Source organism: Peromyscus leucopus, chromosome 19, assembly GCF_004664715.2.
Source record: "Peromyscus leucopus breed LL Stock chromosome 19, UCI_PerLeu_2.1, whole genome shotgun sequence".
Taxonomy (NCBI): domain Eukaryota; kingdom Metazoa; phylum Chordata; class Mammalia; order Rodentia; family Cricetidae; genus Peromyscus; species Peromyscus leucopus.
Genome location: NC_051079.1, coordinates 1,380,549 through 1,396,238, shown reverse-complemented (window position 1 = coordinate 1,396,238; position 15,690 = coordinate 1,380,549). Strand labels below are relative to the sequence as shown.

Sequence of the window (15,690 nt, the reverse complement as noted above, 5' to 3'; positions counted from 1 at the left end):
CAAGACCCGCTAAAGTTCTTTCTGAAAAGTCTGAATAAAGCTTATATCTTACCCTTCCCAGAGAGTCCAGGAAACTCTTATTAAATTTAATCTGACACAGAAATATCATTTTCACACCTCTTCTACAAATTATATAAATCTGCAATGGTTTATAAAACAAGGAGGATGGCACAAGTCTCTGGAGTCTCACTGTTCTAGCTAACGGACAGTCTCTAAACTGAAGGACTCTTTTCAAACATCCTACAGCACACAGCTCTAGCTCCAATACGTTCACAGTGTAAACTGACCATTTATTTTATATCTGAATTCAGTTAAGCAGGGGGAAAACTTACTGAGGAAAGCAATGTCAGTGTCATTCCAAACTCCTCAGCTACCCCTATTCTGTAGGCCATCTCCCAGGACAAAGAACTCTAGACACACAAATACACAAGGGTCCCATGTTGCCAGTACAGACAGAGGCTCTTATTGTTTAAAAACAATTATTGTTTAAAAACTAAGGAAAAAGAAATGTAGTTTCAGACTCTTGTTTTTTAGTTCTGTGATTTCAGAGGGGAACTAGTATTTCACTAGCTGCTACTACTATGGATTCTGGAGTCACTAAATTGAAAATGAGATATTCAGCTCAATTGCACTCCATTCCCCTAAATCCAACCAAAACAATAACAAAATAAAACTAATTGCCCTCCAACTATAAAACACTAAAATTAACAAGTCTTCTTGTGTGGACAAAAATAGCTGGCTTTATATATTCGTTTTGTGAGACAAAGTCTTGCTATATAACGCTGGAGATCCTCAGACTCATAGCAATTCTCCTGCCTCAGTCTCCCAAGGGTTGAAATTACAATTATATACCACCGTATCTGACAAAGTAACTTTTTAACACACATCTGCGTTCTTAAATTCACCATCAAGAAAAATGCAACTTTTACACTACTGCAAATGGAAATCAAGTTATATATTCCACTCATAACAGATACCATGGTTAAAAATAACTGTCATGCAGTTGGCGTCTTCAACATTAGTCTGAAGTTTAAGCACCTGGGTTTGGAGAGATGGCTCAGCAATTAAGAGCATGTACTACTTTGCAAAGGACTCAGGTTCAATCCCAGTACCTACATCATCAGGCAACTGACAACCACCTGTAATTCCACCTCCAAGAAATCTAATGTCACCTTCTGACCTCCAAAGATACCTCTACTCACATGTACAAGCGTGGGTGTACACACACCTGCACCAGCAAATGTACACTGACAGACACATAAGCACAAACGAACTATTTAGTGGTGAAATACCATAAGCTCTTTTTGCCCAATAAGACAATCAGAGAAAAAAAGGAAAGTAACATAAGATCAGGAAGACTTCCTTTTTAAGAATGTATGAGAGAGAGAGAGAGAGAGAGAGAGAGAGAGAGAGAGAGAGAGAGAGAGAGAAAGAGAGAGAAAGAAAGAAAGAAAGAAAGAAAGAAAGAAAGAAAGAAAGAAAGAAAGAAAGAAAGAAAGAAAGAAAGAAAGAAAGACTAGCAACTGAAGTATTTAAACTTCTCCGACAGAAGAGTTTGGAGGGTAAAACTACTACATATCCTGCTGGTCTACACTAGAATAAATACAATCCCGATGTCCATTTTTGGGTTTGGTTGGTTCGTTTGTTGTTGCTGTTTTGTTTGTAATGTTACAGTTAACAAAACAAGCTAACCTTCCTACTTTATATACAGACATATGCTCCACCTGGAACTCCAATGACAATATTTACTGCCCTTTTATAACAAAGTTAAGTATATGCACTGGCAAGGATAAAAATGCACTGTAAATATTTCAAAATAAAATAAAGCTAAGCAAAAGACAATTACATTGTAAGAAAATAGGACCTCTGAGTGTTAGCTAAAAAAGACCTTGATCCCAAGGGTATATATCCCCTTAATAAATTTCTAATAGGAACTGTGGATAAGCCCATCAAGGCTCCCAACAGTGTTTCTACCCTGGTAGAAGGAAATCATGTCTAAAATGTTGAGGAATCATTAAAAAGAGAGAGAGGGAAGGATGGAGAGAAAAGGACAGGGAGGGAGGGAGGAGGGAGGGAGGGAGGGAGGGAGGAGAGAGTTTTTAACTACCGTTTCTCAATTTTTCATTTGAATCTGGACAACACTAGATGAATACTGAATTTCAAGAATGAAATTCCATCTTGTATAGAATTATTTCTAGAAAAAGTATACTTAAAATATTTTCAATCTTATTTCACATACCTCTGCTTCTACATCTACATTTTGCTTCAAAAGCAACTTCAAAATATCAACATGTCCATTTTGACTAGCAGCTTGCATAGCTGTGTGGCCAGCACACTGCCCATTTACCTAAAAAAGAAAGGAAAAAGGTTAAGGCATGTCACAAATCAGAAATAAGCATATATATATGAATTTTTCCATCATGTATAGTATATGATTCTTTGAGAATAATCTAACACTACAAATATCACAACACAGATGACCAACACTATTTAAAGAAAGAGAGCGTGTGTCTGTATACACATGCATGTGGAGGCCACAGGTCCAGATCAGGATGTCTTCCTTGACTGCTCTCCACCTTATCTTTTTCAAACAGGGTCTTTCACTGACCCTGGAGCTCACTGACCACCTAGAGCACCTGGCCAACAAGCTCCAGGGATCTTCCTTCCTCTGCCTCCACAGTACTGTGATTACAGGTATGCCACCATGCCAGCCTATTGCTTGTTTAAAGGGAGGTGCTAGGAATCAAACCCAAGTCCACAGGCTTGAACAACATGTTCTTTACAGACTCAGCCATCTTTCCAGTTCCTTGCCCTTTACTTTTCCATTTTGAAAAGTGTTTACTTAGCTTGAATAAATGAACTGCAAATAAAACTTAAGCTACAATATATAGCCTGAATAGAAATGATCAGATAGACACAACATAGGTCTAGACTTGACTGCATTACTCAGAAGGCATGTGACAGTCTAGAAAACAAAAGAATCAACTACGTCTTTGAAAAGAAAATAACAGCAATTACTAATATATCACAAAAATAAATGTATAGTGTAAGTTTCCTGACATGCATTTTCTGTATGACCTCAAATGACTATGCTCAAATGTACTTTTGACAGAAGTAAAACAAAAATTTTGCTTCAAATTTTTAGTACAGATGACATTGTTAAAAGTAACTTTAAGGGGCTGGAGAGATGGCTTAGAGGTTAAGAGCACTGACTACTCTTCCAGAGGTCCTGAGTTCAATTCACATCAACCACATGGTAGCTCACAACCATCTATAATGAGATCTGGTGCCCCATTCTGGCATGCAAGCAGAACACTGTATATATAATAAATAAATAAAATCTTTAAAAAAATTTTATTTTTTTTTTAAAAATAGACTTGGCTGGCCAAGCAGATTATAATTTTAAGGAAAAAAATAAAAAGGCAAGACCCAACTATATTTTGCTTACAAGAAACTAATTCTACCTCTAATGATACACAGAGAAACTCAAAATAAGGCATGAAATAAGATAATCCATGTAAATGGAAATGAAAGAAAGTAGTAATCACCCTACTTGTATCAGATAATATAGACTTTAAATTCAAAGTAGTAAAGGGAAGCAAGAAGTTTGAGGCAAGCCTGAGCTCCATGACAAGCTGAAGAGCAGTGGAGTACATAGAAGGACCATGGTCAAGAAATCCAGGGCAGCCGGGTGGTGGTGGCGCACACCTTCAATCCCAGCACTTGGGAGGCAGAGGCAGGCGGATCTCTGTGAGTTCAAGGTCAGCCTGGTCTACAGATCTCTGTGAGTTCCAAAGCTACACAGAAAAACCCTGTCTTGAAAAACCAAAGAAAAGAAAGAAAGAAATCCAGGACTAGAGATTCATCCAAATAGTCAATAGATTCAATTTCTATTTTTAATAGAAAATACTCAATAGATCAACACAGTGTGTTGGATAGTTTTATGTCAACCTGACACAAGCTAAAGTCATCTGAGAGAAGGGAACTTCAATTAAGAAAATGCTTCCAGGGCTGGAGAGATGGCTCAGCGGTTAAGAGTACTGGCTGTTCTTCCAAGGTCCTGAGTTCAATACCCAGCAACCACATGGTGGCTCACAACCATCCATAATGAGATGTGGTGCCCTCTTCTGGCCTACAGCCATATATGCAGGCGGAACAATGTATACATAATAAATAAATCTAAAAAAGAAGAGAGGAGGAGGAGGAGGAGGAAAATGCTTCCAGAAAAATGGGGTTATATGCAAGCCTGTAGGGCATTTTCCAAATTAGTGATTTATTGTGGGAGGGCTCAGCCTACTGTAGATGATGCCATCCCAGGGCTGGTGGTCCTGGGTTCTATAAGAAAGCAGGCTGAGCAAGACATGAGGAACAAGCTAGTAAGCAGCTCCCCTCCTTGGCCTCTGCATCAGCTCCTGACTCCAGGTTCCTGTCCTGACCTCCTTTGATGATGAATAGTGATGTAGAAGTGTGAGCCAATTCTTTCCTCCCCAACTTTGCTTTTTAGTCATGGTGTTTCATTGCAGCAATAGAAATCCTAACAATAAAAACCCTAGCAAGAATTTAACATTTCACTTTCATCATCAGACAGAAAGATCAGCCAGACAAAAATCAAAGGAAAAGCAGATAAATCACACTTTAAACTACAGAGAAACTAAAAGAAATCTATACAGTATTTTATCCAAATACTGCAGAATAAACATTTTTTCTTAACAGCACACAGAACACTCTCTCAGATACATTATATGATTAGTCTACAACACAAATTTCAACAAAATCTTTAGAATAAATTATATTGAGCTGTTTTTCTTTTTTTCTGACCACAGTATGGTTAAAAAAAAAAAAACTAGGTTTGGTAGGTTTAGAAACTATACAGTATTTGCAGAAATCAGCAATTTATGCATAAATACTAGATCAAGTTAAGTTAAAGCAAATTTAAAAGCTCTTGAAACAAAAATGTAAATACAGCCAAAAATCTGTGGACTAGGACAAAAGCACTACTCAGCAAGCCTGTCACAATCACCTATATGAAAAAGGCAAAAACTGGAATTATAAACTCAGTAGCAGAGCACTTGCCCAGAACATGTAAGGCTCTGGGTTCAGTCTACAGACCTACCAAAACAAAACAGCAGCAAAGCCAGACATGGTGGTTCATGCCTGTAATCCCAGTGCTCAGGAGGTAGAGACAGGAGAAATACAAGCTGGAGGCCTGCTTGGACTACACAGAGTTCAGAGCCAGCCGGTCAGAACTATACAGTAAGGTCCGCCTCAATAAGCCAAGAGATGCCCACCCATCCTGGATGAAGATCCTGGTAAGATCCTCCTGATGAAGACACCACACACTTTGGCTGCAAGACACAGATAATCAATCTCTCCACAGGCTGCTGGGGAGCAAAGCCTCGAGTGGCCTTGCCCAGCAATGGGCCCTGCCCACGAGACAGCTGGCCTGCCTGGGAAGGTGCCCCTCCGTTCTGCTTCCACTGTTGTACACTCTGCTGCAGTAGTGCTTTTGTCCTCGTCCAGACTTCTGATTATGCTGTATTTACATTGTTGTTTCAAGAGCTTTTAAGTTTGCTTTACTTCTCCTTGATCCATTATTTATGTGTAAATTGCTGATTTCTACAGTATGTAATTTCCAAGCCTACTTTCTTTCTTTCTTTTTCTATACTGGTGTAGGCACAACAGTGCTACAACACTAACCTGCCTGGTGCAGCAGTGGCGTGACTCTTATGAGAGGAACCGACTGCATTCTAATTGGCTAGGAAAGATCTCATGCTTGGCACTGTAAAAAAAAAAAGTTGTGGCTGGATCATAGCCTAAGGGGAATTGTTGTGGAATATTACTCTAACTGTGTAAAGGTGTGTTACAATTGTTTCTGCTGCTTTTGTTAATAATGTATAATAATGTAAAGACTGTTAACATTTGTGTAATTAAATAAAATTAACCTGGGGCCTCAGTCAGCAACAGGAAATGGTAAGGAAGAACTAAGTGTAGAGAGGGTTGTTTAATGGAGGCTGAGCAGAAGAATGGCCCTCTTTTTTTCCCCAGGAGACACAGTTAACTCCTTGCTATTCAACTTCTCTGAGCGAGCAGAATTTCACCTCAACCTTTGAATCCTGAGTTCTACAGAAGGATAGAAATTTAGATAAAGTTTCCTTTAGCAGCCAAGATAGTGCCTGAGGGAACAGAATTCCCACTTGGCTGCTGCCCTGCCGCTGCTGGTACCTGTGGAGCTGTAACCACCAGCTGGGACAGCAGTTCCTTAAGGTGCAACCACTGAACTGAATGCAAAACAACAGGGAACCTTCTGTTTTACTACAAGATTTTGCTATCAAACTCTTCTCTAAATTTTAATGTTCATACTCATAGTTTGTGCTGACCTCAGGTTTGCTCAGAGAAGCTTATTGTTTCCTTTAGGTATGGTTCATGTAGATTCGCAACTGGTCAATGTGCTGAATATAAGTAAGAGTGAGTGCTCAGCTGTGGGAGGGTCATCTCTATCAACCTTCCCCAATCCAAGACTCAAGGAACATCAAAGAAGAGAGGGTGGAAAGGATGTGCCAGCTAGAGAATGGGGAGGAGAGCTGTACACCTGACTTCTAGACAGGGCATAGCTGTTGTACATATCAACCTGCAGCAACTACAGTTAGCACAAGATCAAGCAGTCAGGATTCCAGCAGGGGTGAGAAAGGGGCCCAAGGCCCCACCCCAAAAGGAGTTAGTTGATAGGCAGTTGATAGCTGCTGACAGAGAGGGTCACTGTTCTTTAGGAACATGGCCACTGGTAGGTTATCTACATCAGAGATGGCACCACACCCATGTCATGCATATATATGAGCAGAACTACTTGACCTCAAAGTTATTAATAACATTTTCTTTTAAAGAAGGCATGAAGTTGAGAGAGATGGGGTTGATGGCAGTAGGAAGAGCTGAAGGAGGGTGGTGATAAAAATACATTGTATGAATGTATAACGTTTCTACAAGTACATAAAAATACTATGTACTTTCAAAAGACCCCAAGGGCTGAGGATACAGTTTAGTACTTTAGCACTTGCCTAGCACAGGTAAGGTCCTGCATCCCAATGCTCAGAACCATGAATGAAGATTCAAATAAAGAGCTATGTTAGTTATTAAGGCTTTTCCTTGCTGTGACAAATACCTGAGAATAACAACTTAAGGAAAGTATGATTCTTTTAATATACATTTCTGGGGAGGGTTTATAGTTTCAGACCATCATGGAAAGGTGTGTGTGAAGGGGCAGAACAACTCACATCACAACACCCCAGGAGAGAAGGGGAGGGGAGAGAGAGAGAGAAATAGAAAATGCCTGTACTGGGCTAGCCTCCCCTCTTTTATTTCATCTGGACCCCCAGTCTATTGGATTGTGTTGCCCACACTGAAGAACAGCCCTTTCCTCCCCACCCCCACCTTATTTTTTTCTGGAAACACACACACACACACACACACACACACACACACAACACACACACACACACAATTCACCAATCTCCTAGGTGTACCTCAATTCAATTAAGTCAATAATCCAGATTAACCACCACACAAGCTAACTTTGTGCTCCCAAGTAAGTACAAAAATACCAACACACCAACTCCAAAATCTGTAGAAGAAGGAAATAATGAAGACCAGAGTGTGTGCTGGAGAGCAGGTCAGCATGTGCAAGGCCATGGGTTTGAATACCAGAACCACCAAAGGAAAGGATCAGAATGGAAATAAATAAAACTAAAAATTGAAAATGAAATCAAGAAAACAAAGAGCTGTTCTTTGACAAAATAAAAAAAAAAAAAGACAAATCATAAGCTTGACTAAAGAAAAGGGGAATACTCAGACAAAACTGGAGATGAAAAACAAACATTACAACCAAGAGCATGGAAAACCAAAGATTCATTGAGATGATTATATACAGCCATATGTCCACAATGAACAAATTCATGGATACATACATCCTATCAACACTGAATCGTCACAAAATAGAAAACTTGGATAAAAAGTTACATGGAAGAAGGAATCAATAGCAACGTCCCAAAGACATACTTCATTCAACTGCAACTCTCAAGGAAGAACTAATGCCAGTTCTCTTCTATTATTATTCCAAAGTCTATCAAGCAAGCATTATCTTGATACGAAAACTAGACAAGGACACATCCAAAACAAAACTAGAGCCAAGTACCTTTGATGAACACAAATGTAAAAATTCTTTGAAAGATTATTCATCACAATCATGTGTACTTTCAAGCAAAAAATGCAAAAGCACTTCAACATCTACAATCAATAAACATGATCATACCACTCAACAAATGAAGGACAGAGAAATAACATGAACATCTCAATGAATGCAGAAAAGTACTTGATTAACAGCACCTAATAGGCTAAATGAGGGAAAGTTGCCAGATTTGAAACAAGGCAAGAATGGCCACTTTGACCATGCATGTATTCAACCTGGCACTGGTAGTCATAGAGCAATCAAACAAGAGAAAAAACAAAGGGCATCTAACCTGGAAGAGGAGGCCAAACTGTCACTGTTTGTAGGTGACATGATTTCTATACAGAAAACCAGAAAAGCAGACTAAGTGGCACATGTCTGTTATCCCAGAATCAGAAGAGCCTGAAGCAGGAGACCAGGCAGGGCTACACAGCAAGATTCTGTCTGAAAAACCCAAGGCAGGGAGAAGGAAAGAATATTAAGTACAGAGAGAGAAAAGGAAGGGAAAGACAGAAGGATAGAGGGCCAGCTCTAAAAAATTCACCAAAACACCACTTGAGTTAATAAATGTCACCAACAAATTCCAAGACACGAGCATTAGCAGCACTGACATATCTCAATAGCAAACCATCTGAAATAGGAAACTTCAATCCCAGTTACAACTGGTACTCAAAAAACAAATAAGAATAAATTTGACCAAAGAGGTCAAATATTTCTACAATGAAATTCTAAACTACTGAGGAAAGAAACTGAAGAGGATAGATAAATACAGAAAGACATGCAAACTTCATGTATTACGGGAATAGAAAAACATCCAAAGAGCCCAAAGCAAGCTACAATGTATCCCAGTGACAATTCCTGACAGAACCGAAAAACTAAAAATCTAAAAAAAAAGTAAAAGCTATACATACACACACACACACACACACACACACACACACGCACGCACGCACGCACGCACGCACGCACATGTCATCTTGAGCAGAAAGAACAAAACAGAGAGTAGTAGAAACTATTACAGTACTGATTTCAAGATATAATCAAAACTATAATAATTAAAACAGCAAGACATTGACACAAAACAAACAATCCCTGCATTAATAACAAGCTGATTTTTTGGCACTGGCAGCTGAAGATACATAGTGGAGAAAAGAGTATTTTAAGTAGCTAGTACTGAAAATACTGTCTATCCACATGAAGAATAAAAGTAGGTTCATGCTTCTTATCAACTGCAAGAGCAAATTCTAAAAGGCTTGAAGACTTCAGCCTTTGTTAAATTATGAAACTACTATTTTTGCATATCCCTCAAAGTTGTTTTTGAAATGCTCACATCCACATCTGGCCTTTTCAGCAAATCTTCCACTTTAGCCACATCCCCATTGGCAGCAGCCTTCACCAGCTCTTCATTGAGGTCACCAGATTCTTGGGTTTCAAATAATTTCTTCAGAAGCTGTGAGAGTCTTTCTGCAAAGCACAAAACAAACTGCTAATAGAAGAACAGATGTTCTCCATGTTCCTAAACACTTTTCCTGTTTTACTATTTCAACTGTGTACAACTACCCATGCAAGTAATAAGCCTTAATACCAAGCTACACTAAATTCAACCCCATAATCTAAAATCACATATTTCAAGTTGTAAATGCAGAAAAAGTAAAAGAGTGACAGATTTTAAAGTCAAACTAATGATACTATAAACAAACACACTAGCACAAGGAACCCACAATGATACAAATGTCTTTTAGGTCTTAATTCTACAGTACAGACCACAGAACATTACAGACAGTAAATACTACAGATCATATAAAACCCAACAGAACAAGTTATGATTCAGAAACAATGCAACCTCTATAGTGTCATGGAATACACTTTAGGAGCAAATCAATTTTCAGCTGAAAATGAACATATAAATGATAACAGCATACTTTATTAAGTGCTACGTGACTGTTTTCCTAAACAGTACACTTAATACAGGAGATTCTAGTCTTTACTTATTGGAGTCCTTACTCAAAAGGAAAGGAATCAAAAATTGGATTAAGAGAAAAATTACAAGTTATGCCAACCCCAATTATTTGAGAGTAGGTATTAATTACTCTTCGCTTTTGATGTTATATGTAGCTAAGGCAGCACAATGCAGCTAGCCTCAAAACAGAAATCAACACTGCTGCATTTAAGCTGTCAGTGCACTAGCAGTTTGCAACAGGAACTCAAGAGAGAAAGGAGAAAGCAGTACAAACATAAACCTTCAATCTTTCTTTTTGGATACAAAGGTCTCAACCTGCCCAGGCTAACCTCAAACTCAGATCCTCTTCCCTCCACCTATCAAATATGACCACAGGCTTGCACCACCATATCTACTAACCTCATGTTCTCTTTTGCACATTCCGTTCACTATTATGACTCTGTCTCCCTTACCAGATGGCAAGAATGGACATACAGCAACTTAGAAAACGATACAGAATAAACCTGACTGTGCACACAAAGCTGGGACATAGGAAGGACTGTTAGGACAAGTTTAGCCAAGCACTCAGCAAGTTCACATCTTACCAGTTTCTGATGGTGTGGCATATATAGTAACTTATTGAATGCTAATAATAAAAATATGACTGATATATAACAATATACAGGAAGAAAAACATCTGCTAGCAATAATGCTGGAAACAACAAGTAAGCTAAGAAAAAGAAGGTTTTTAAGAAAGAGAAGGTTTTCTGGCAGAAAATGCAAGTTCTGACTAGAAATAAGAACTGAGCTTCAAGTGTCTCAGATCCAGTACAGAGAAGCTTAATATGCCCAAGAAAAAGCACAAATTCATCAACCTTTCCAGAGTCCCTCAGCCAGAGTGAAGGTTAGTCAGTGCACTAAAAAGAGGGCAAGAGGAGAGAAGGGTGGGAGAGGAAGGGAAGAGGATGGGGGGTTGGGGGGGAAGTAAGAAAAGAAAAATTTACCAAGTTTTCAATACCCAAGTGAATGAACCTATGTTATCGGGAAGAAAGCCAAGTGTACATACAAGACTCTCAGTGCAGAAGAACTCCTGCTGCTGCTGTCTGTTTTTAACTCTGGCTTTTCTATGTAGCACTGGCTATCCTAGTGCCAGCTCCGTAGACTGGGTGGCTTTGAACTCAGAGACCCACCTGAATGCTGGGATTAAAGGTATATGCCACCAGGCCCAGACTTAAAAGTGGGTATTGTTTTTAAGGAAACAAGATAAAACATACCACCAGATGCATTGCTAATGGCTGATCCTGCAGATGCCACCTTGGAAACTGCTGCAGGATTATACGTCCAAGATGTTCCACAAACTTCCACCTTTAAATCACTGTCTGAATAAATCTGTTGTACTCGGCCAACTTTACCTAAAGTCTTAAAAAAAATTAAAGATTTATTATTAAATTCTATCACCACCTTCTGTATTTTAAAGTGTTGATTTTATTTGTTTCTAATTTTAAAAATTTTAAGAGCTAACCATATTCAAATGGATTACTAGTCACAAACTTAACTGTATCTTTAAAACCATCTGAATAATGGGGCTAGAGACATAGCTTAACCACTAAGAACATTAGCTCTTGCTCTTGGTTAGTTCACAATCACCTATAATTCTAGCTCCAGGAGATCTGATATCTTCTTTTGGACGCTGAAGGCACTCACACTCACACATGCACAGATACACAGACAGACATGTGAAAAATAAATCCCAAGGGCTGGAGAGCTGGCTCAGCAGTTAAGAGTATTTGCTCTTGCAGAAGACCAGGTTCAATTCCCAGCACTCACATGGAAGCTCACAACCATCCATAACTCCAGTTCCAGAGGATCTTCATCCAACCTCTGTGGGCATCAGTCACATACATGGTGCATATACACAAACATAAGCAAAACAGTCATACACATAATCTTAAAAAAGCAAAATAAGTTTTAAATTTTAAAGTCCATATTTTTTTTCTTTTTTGTAAATAATATGAGGAAACAGGATTATTTGACCTATAGGTTTTTCACAATCTAAATGTTGCTAATTGGTATAGCTGCACAGGCTTGTCTGTCCTCTGTATGTGACTAGTGAGAACTTTTCAAACTGGCTGTTCATTCTTTGAGCACAACGCTGCAAGTCCCTGGTGGTGTCGCTGCTGTCTGGTACAAGACCCATCCTCACCTAACTTTCTCTTGAGTAAGGGAGTTATCTGAAGCCATAACCTGCACTATGCTGGTTACTGCTACTACTACCCTCTCACTCTTACAGATTTCTCCATGACAGAAGTCAGTAATAGAGTTTTATTTTCTTATGTTTTTGTTTGTTTTTATTTTAAAAACTGATTTCTCGGAAAAAAACATATTTCTTATTTTAAATGTATGTATGTGCACCACAAGCATTCAGGTGCCCACAGAGACCAAAAGAGAGCATCAGCTCTCCTGGAACTGAGGTTACAGACTACTGTGAGCCAGTTGTGAGCACTCTAACACTGAGTTTAAATCTCCAGTCACCATTTTTTTTTAAATACAAAGTCTGTACTGTGTACTAACAGCTATATTTAACAAATATCTTTATATAAATACAAATGCAAACACACATCTCTTTACTCCTTCTTTTAAAGAAAGACTCATGTCTATTCTGTAGTATGAGCAATATTGAAGCTAGCCATTCATGTATTCTTATGACACTCCTCCCCACCCCCTTCTCCATACCTTCACATACACTTTTTTGGGGATTTTTTGAGATATGGTTTCTCTGTGTAGCTCTGGCTCTCCTGGAACTCACTCTGTACACCAGGCTGGCCTTGAAATCACAGACATCCACCTGTCTCTGTCTCCCAAGTACTGTAAACACACACACACTTTTTTAAAAGCAGACGGGATGTGATATTTATTAGTGAATATGACTAGTGGGGTGTACTACTCCAGCACAGTGGAAGCCCTCCAGTAAGAGTGCAAGGCCTTACCAATTTTCCAGAAGACAAGAACTAGGAATGAGCCACTTCTCAGCTACCACGTCTTCAAATTCATTAAACTTGGTGAAGGCCCACTTCTTTGAGGTAGAATGTTTTAGTGGCCAGGGAACTTGAACCTGGCTCTACACAGGTCACTAATCATAGTCCTTATTCTAAGTACAGATAAACTTGATGACCTAGCCAATTTGAATCTTGGCTACTTATGCCTTAGAACTTTCCAAAGGTACCTGGATTCCTGTCTAGAACCTAGATGGGGAACAGCATTGAGATCAACATAAGCATACAGAAACTGTCTAAGGTCCCTTAGGGGAACTCATACAAGCAACAGGCTGAATGCGCAACTGCAGAGGCTGCTATTTTCAGCCAGTGCACAATGGGCTTTCAGTAATTTTAAATAACAGTAGTTCATGCTAGTTAACACAGCTAAAAAGCAAACAATTTATTACTTCTCATGTTTCCTCATTTCCACAATCTGACAGTTACACTGTTAGATTGCACAATCATTGTATGTGTTCCTCTTTCAATTTAATTAACCAAACAAATAAATACATATTGCATAATCAGATGGCACATCTCTAGTCCCCTGGATTGTCTCAACTCTTTACTAGATTATTCAGAACAGGCTTATGGGAATAAGGCCTTTAAATTCTTACAAACTCAGAGCAATCCACAACCTTCATACTTAAATGTCAGTTTGGGTAAATATATAGTTTCTTTTCTTAGTTTTATTAATTATCACTGTTTTCTGGCATGAAACATTGAGATATTTTTACATACAACAAAATGATCTTCTTCCCATTGTGAGCAATAATTTGACCTTTTTCTTAAAGGTCCAAAGAATTTTTCCTATCCATAAAGACTCACTTATTCCATTAGAGTAGGTTTCCCCGGGTTTGCCATGGGTCCTCCCTTTGAAGTCTAGTCTCAAATCTGTTTTCAATTTCAAAAGCATTTAGCTGGAATTACAAGTGTTAGCTTAGTGGTAGACAGCTGTCTGGCATTCATAAGATCTTAGTTCAAATATTAGCAATACCAAAAAGAATTCTATTTGTTTCAGCCCTTTACTTTTGCTGGGCTTACACATACATATATCAGATATTTCATATTTGTCATTTTCTATAGAATATATTTTTTTCATACTTAAATTTTTCATGCTTTTGAACTTTCTATTGCTCCTATTATCTGTGGTAATTATGTGTGTGTGTTCCAACTTAATCATCACTTTTTAAAAAACTTATTTGTGAATGTGTGTGTAGTATGTACATATGTATGTGTCTGTGTGTGATACATACGTTCATGGAGGTGTGTGTGTGTGTGTGTGTGTGTGTGTGTGACTGATGTCTTCCACTATCACTCTCCACTTAATTTATTACATTTTGATTTACTTGTTGTGTGTGTGTGAACACAAGTGCGTATGTGTGTACCATGACATAGTACAACCTGAAGAAACAGTCCTCTCCCCTTACCCTGTGGGTCCTGATGATCGAACTCAGATCACCAGCCTTGCTGGCAGGGGCCCTTACTGCTCAGTCAGGACCAGGGTCTCCTCCTCCCTGCCTCCCTGAGCCTGGCACTCACCTACAGACTGGACTGGCAGGCCAGCGAGCTCTGCTGACTCACCTCCCTGCTGTCCAGTGCTAGGTCACAGATGCATGACTTTTACAAGAGTTCCAGCCACAGGAAATCAGTCCTTCATGCCTGCTTGGAGGGTCTTTATGACTGAGCCATCTCCTTTTCTTCTTCTTCTTAATTCTTTTTTAAGTTCTAACACCTTATTTCTGTTATTTCTTTCTTCTGTGTCCTGACATGTCCTTAATTTATTTTGAATTGACTTTAGCTGTTTATTTTTTAAGATTTATTTATTTATTATGTATACAATGTTCCGCCTGCATGTGTCCCTGCAGGCCAGAAGAGGGCACCAGATCTCATTATAGATGGTTGTGATTCACCATGTGGTTGCTGGGAATTGAACTCAGGACCTTGCGAGATCAGCCAGTGCTCTTAACCTCTGAGCCATCTCTCCAGCCCCACTTAAGCTTTTGTCAGTTTCCTGTGCATAATCTTTCTTCTGTGTGTAGTGATGTTCTGTCCTTTCACCCTGTCTTTAGTAATAACTGCTGCACATGGAGAGACCATTATCCCGATACCTTTTATCTGAACCTGTTCATTATCCTTTTATCTGAACCTGTTCAGTCCTTTGTCCACATTGTCTCTATTCCACTCAATTTAATTTCTATTCTTAGCACTTTTTCCTTTTAACAGACAATGATGGAAGGGAGCTCTGGATGTTCTCAACTGATTTTAGCATAAATCTATCATATTCAGCCAAATTGAATTAAGTAAGAGCACTCTAAGATTCAGCTTCAGTTACAGCACTAATCTCCACACTAGACAATAAGAATCTGATAGTTAATGCAGCAAACAGGTCCTGCTCTCAGGTCTACCACATGCCCTATCCATTCACTCAGCTGCCATACAGACTTTGATGTGGGCCAAGCAGTTGCCGGTAACTTGGCTAGCTGCTCATTCGTATTTTA

At 38.9% G+C, this 15,690-nt stretch overlaps 1 protein-coding gene and 1 pseudogene across 2 annotated transcripts in view; both read right to left on the bottom strand.

The window, feature by feature from the left end:
- Positions 1–15,690, bottom strand: part of Mib1 (MIB E3 ubiquitin protein ligase 1) — a 112,954-nt gene that overhangs the window by 53,218 nt on the left and 44,046 nt on the right. For both annotated transcript variants that reach the window (XM_028876695.2, XM_037196951.1), the window contains exons 8-10: positions 11,432–11,576; positions 9,549–9,682; positions 2,240–2,347 (exon numbers count right to left, since the gene is read on the bottom strand). In XM_028876695.2, the coding sequence (XP_028732528.1) occupies positions 2,240–2,347; positions 9,549–9,682; positions 11,432–11,576 (387 nt within the window). The remainder of the gene's footprint in view (positions 1–2,239; positions 2,348–9,548; positions 9,683–11,431; positions 11,577–15,690) is intronic.
- On the bottom strand, positions 13,441–13,566 carry LOC114698184 (annotated as a pseudogene).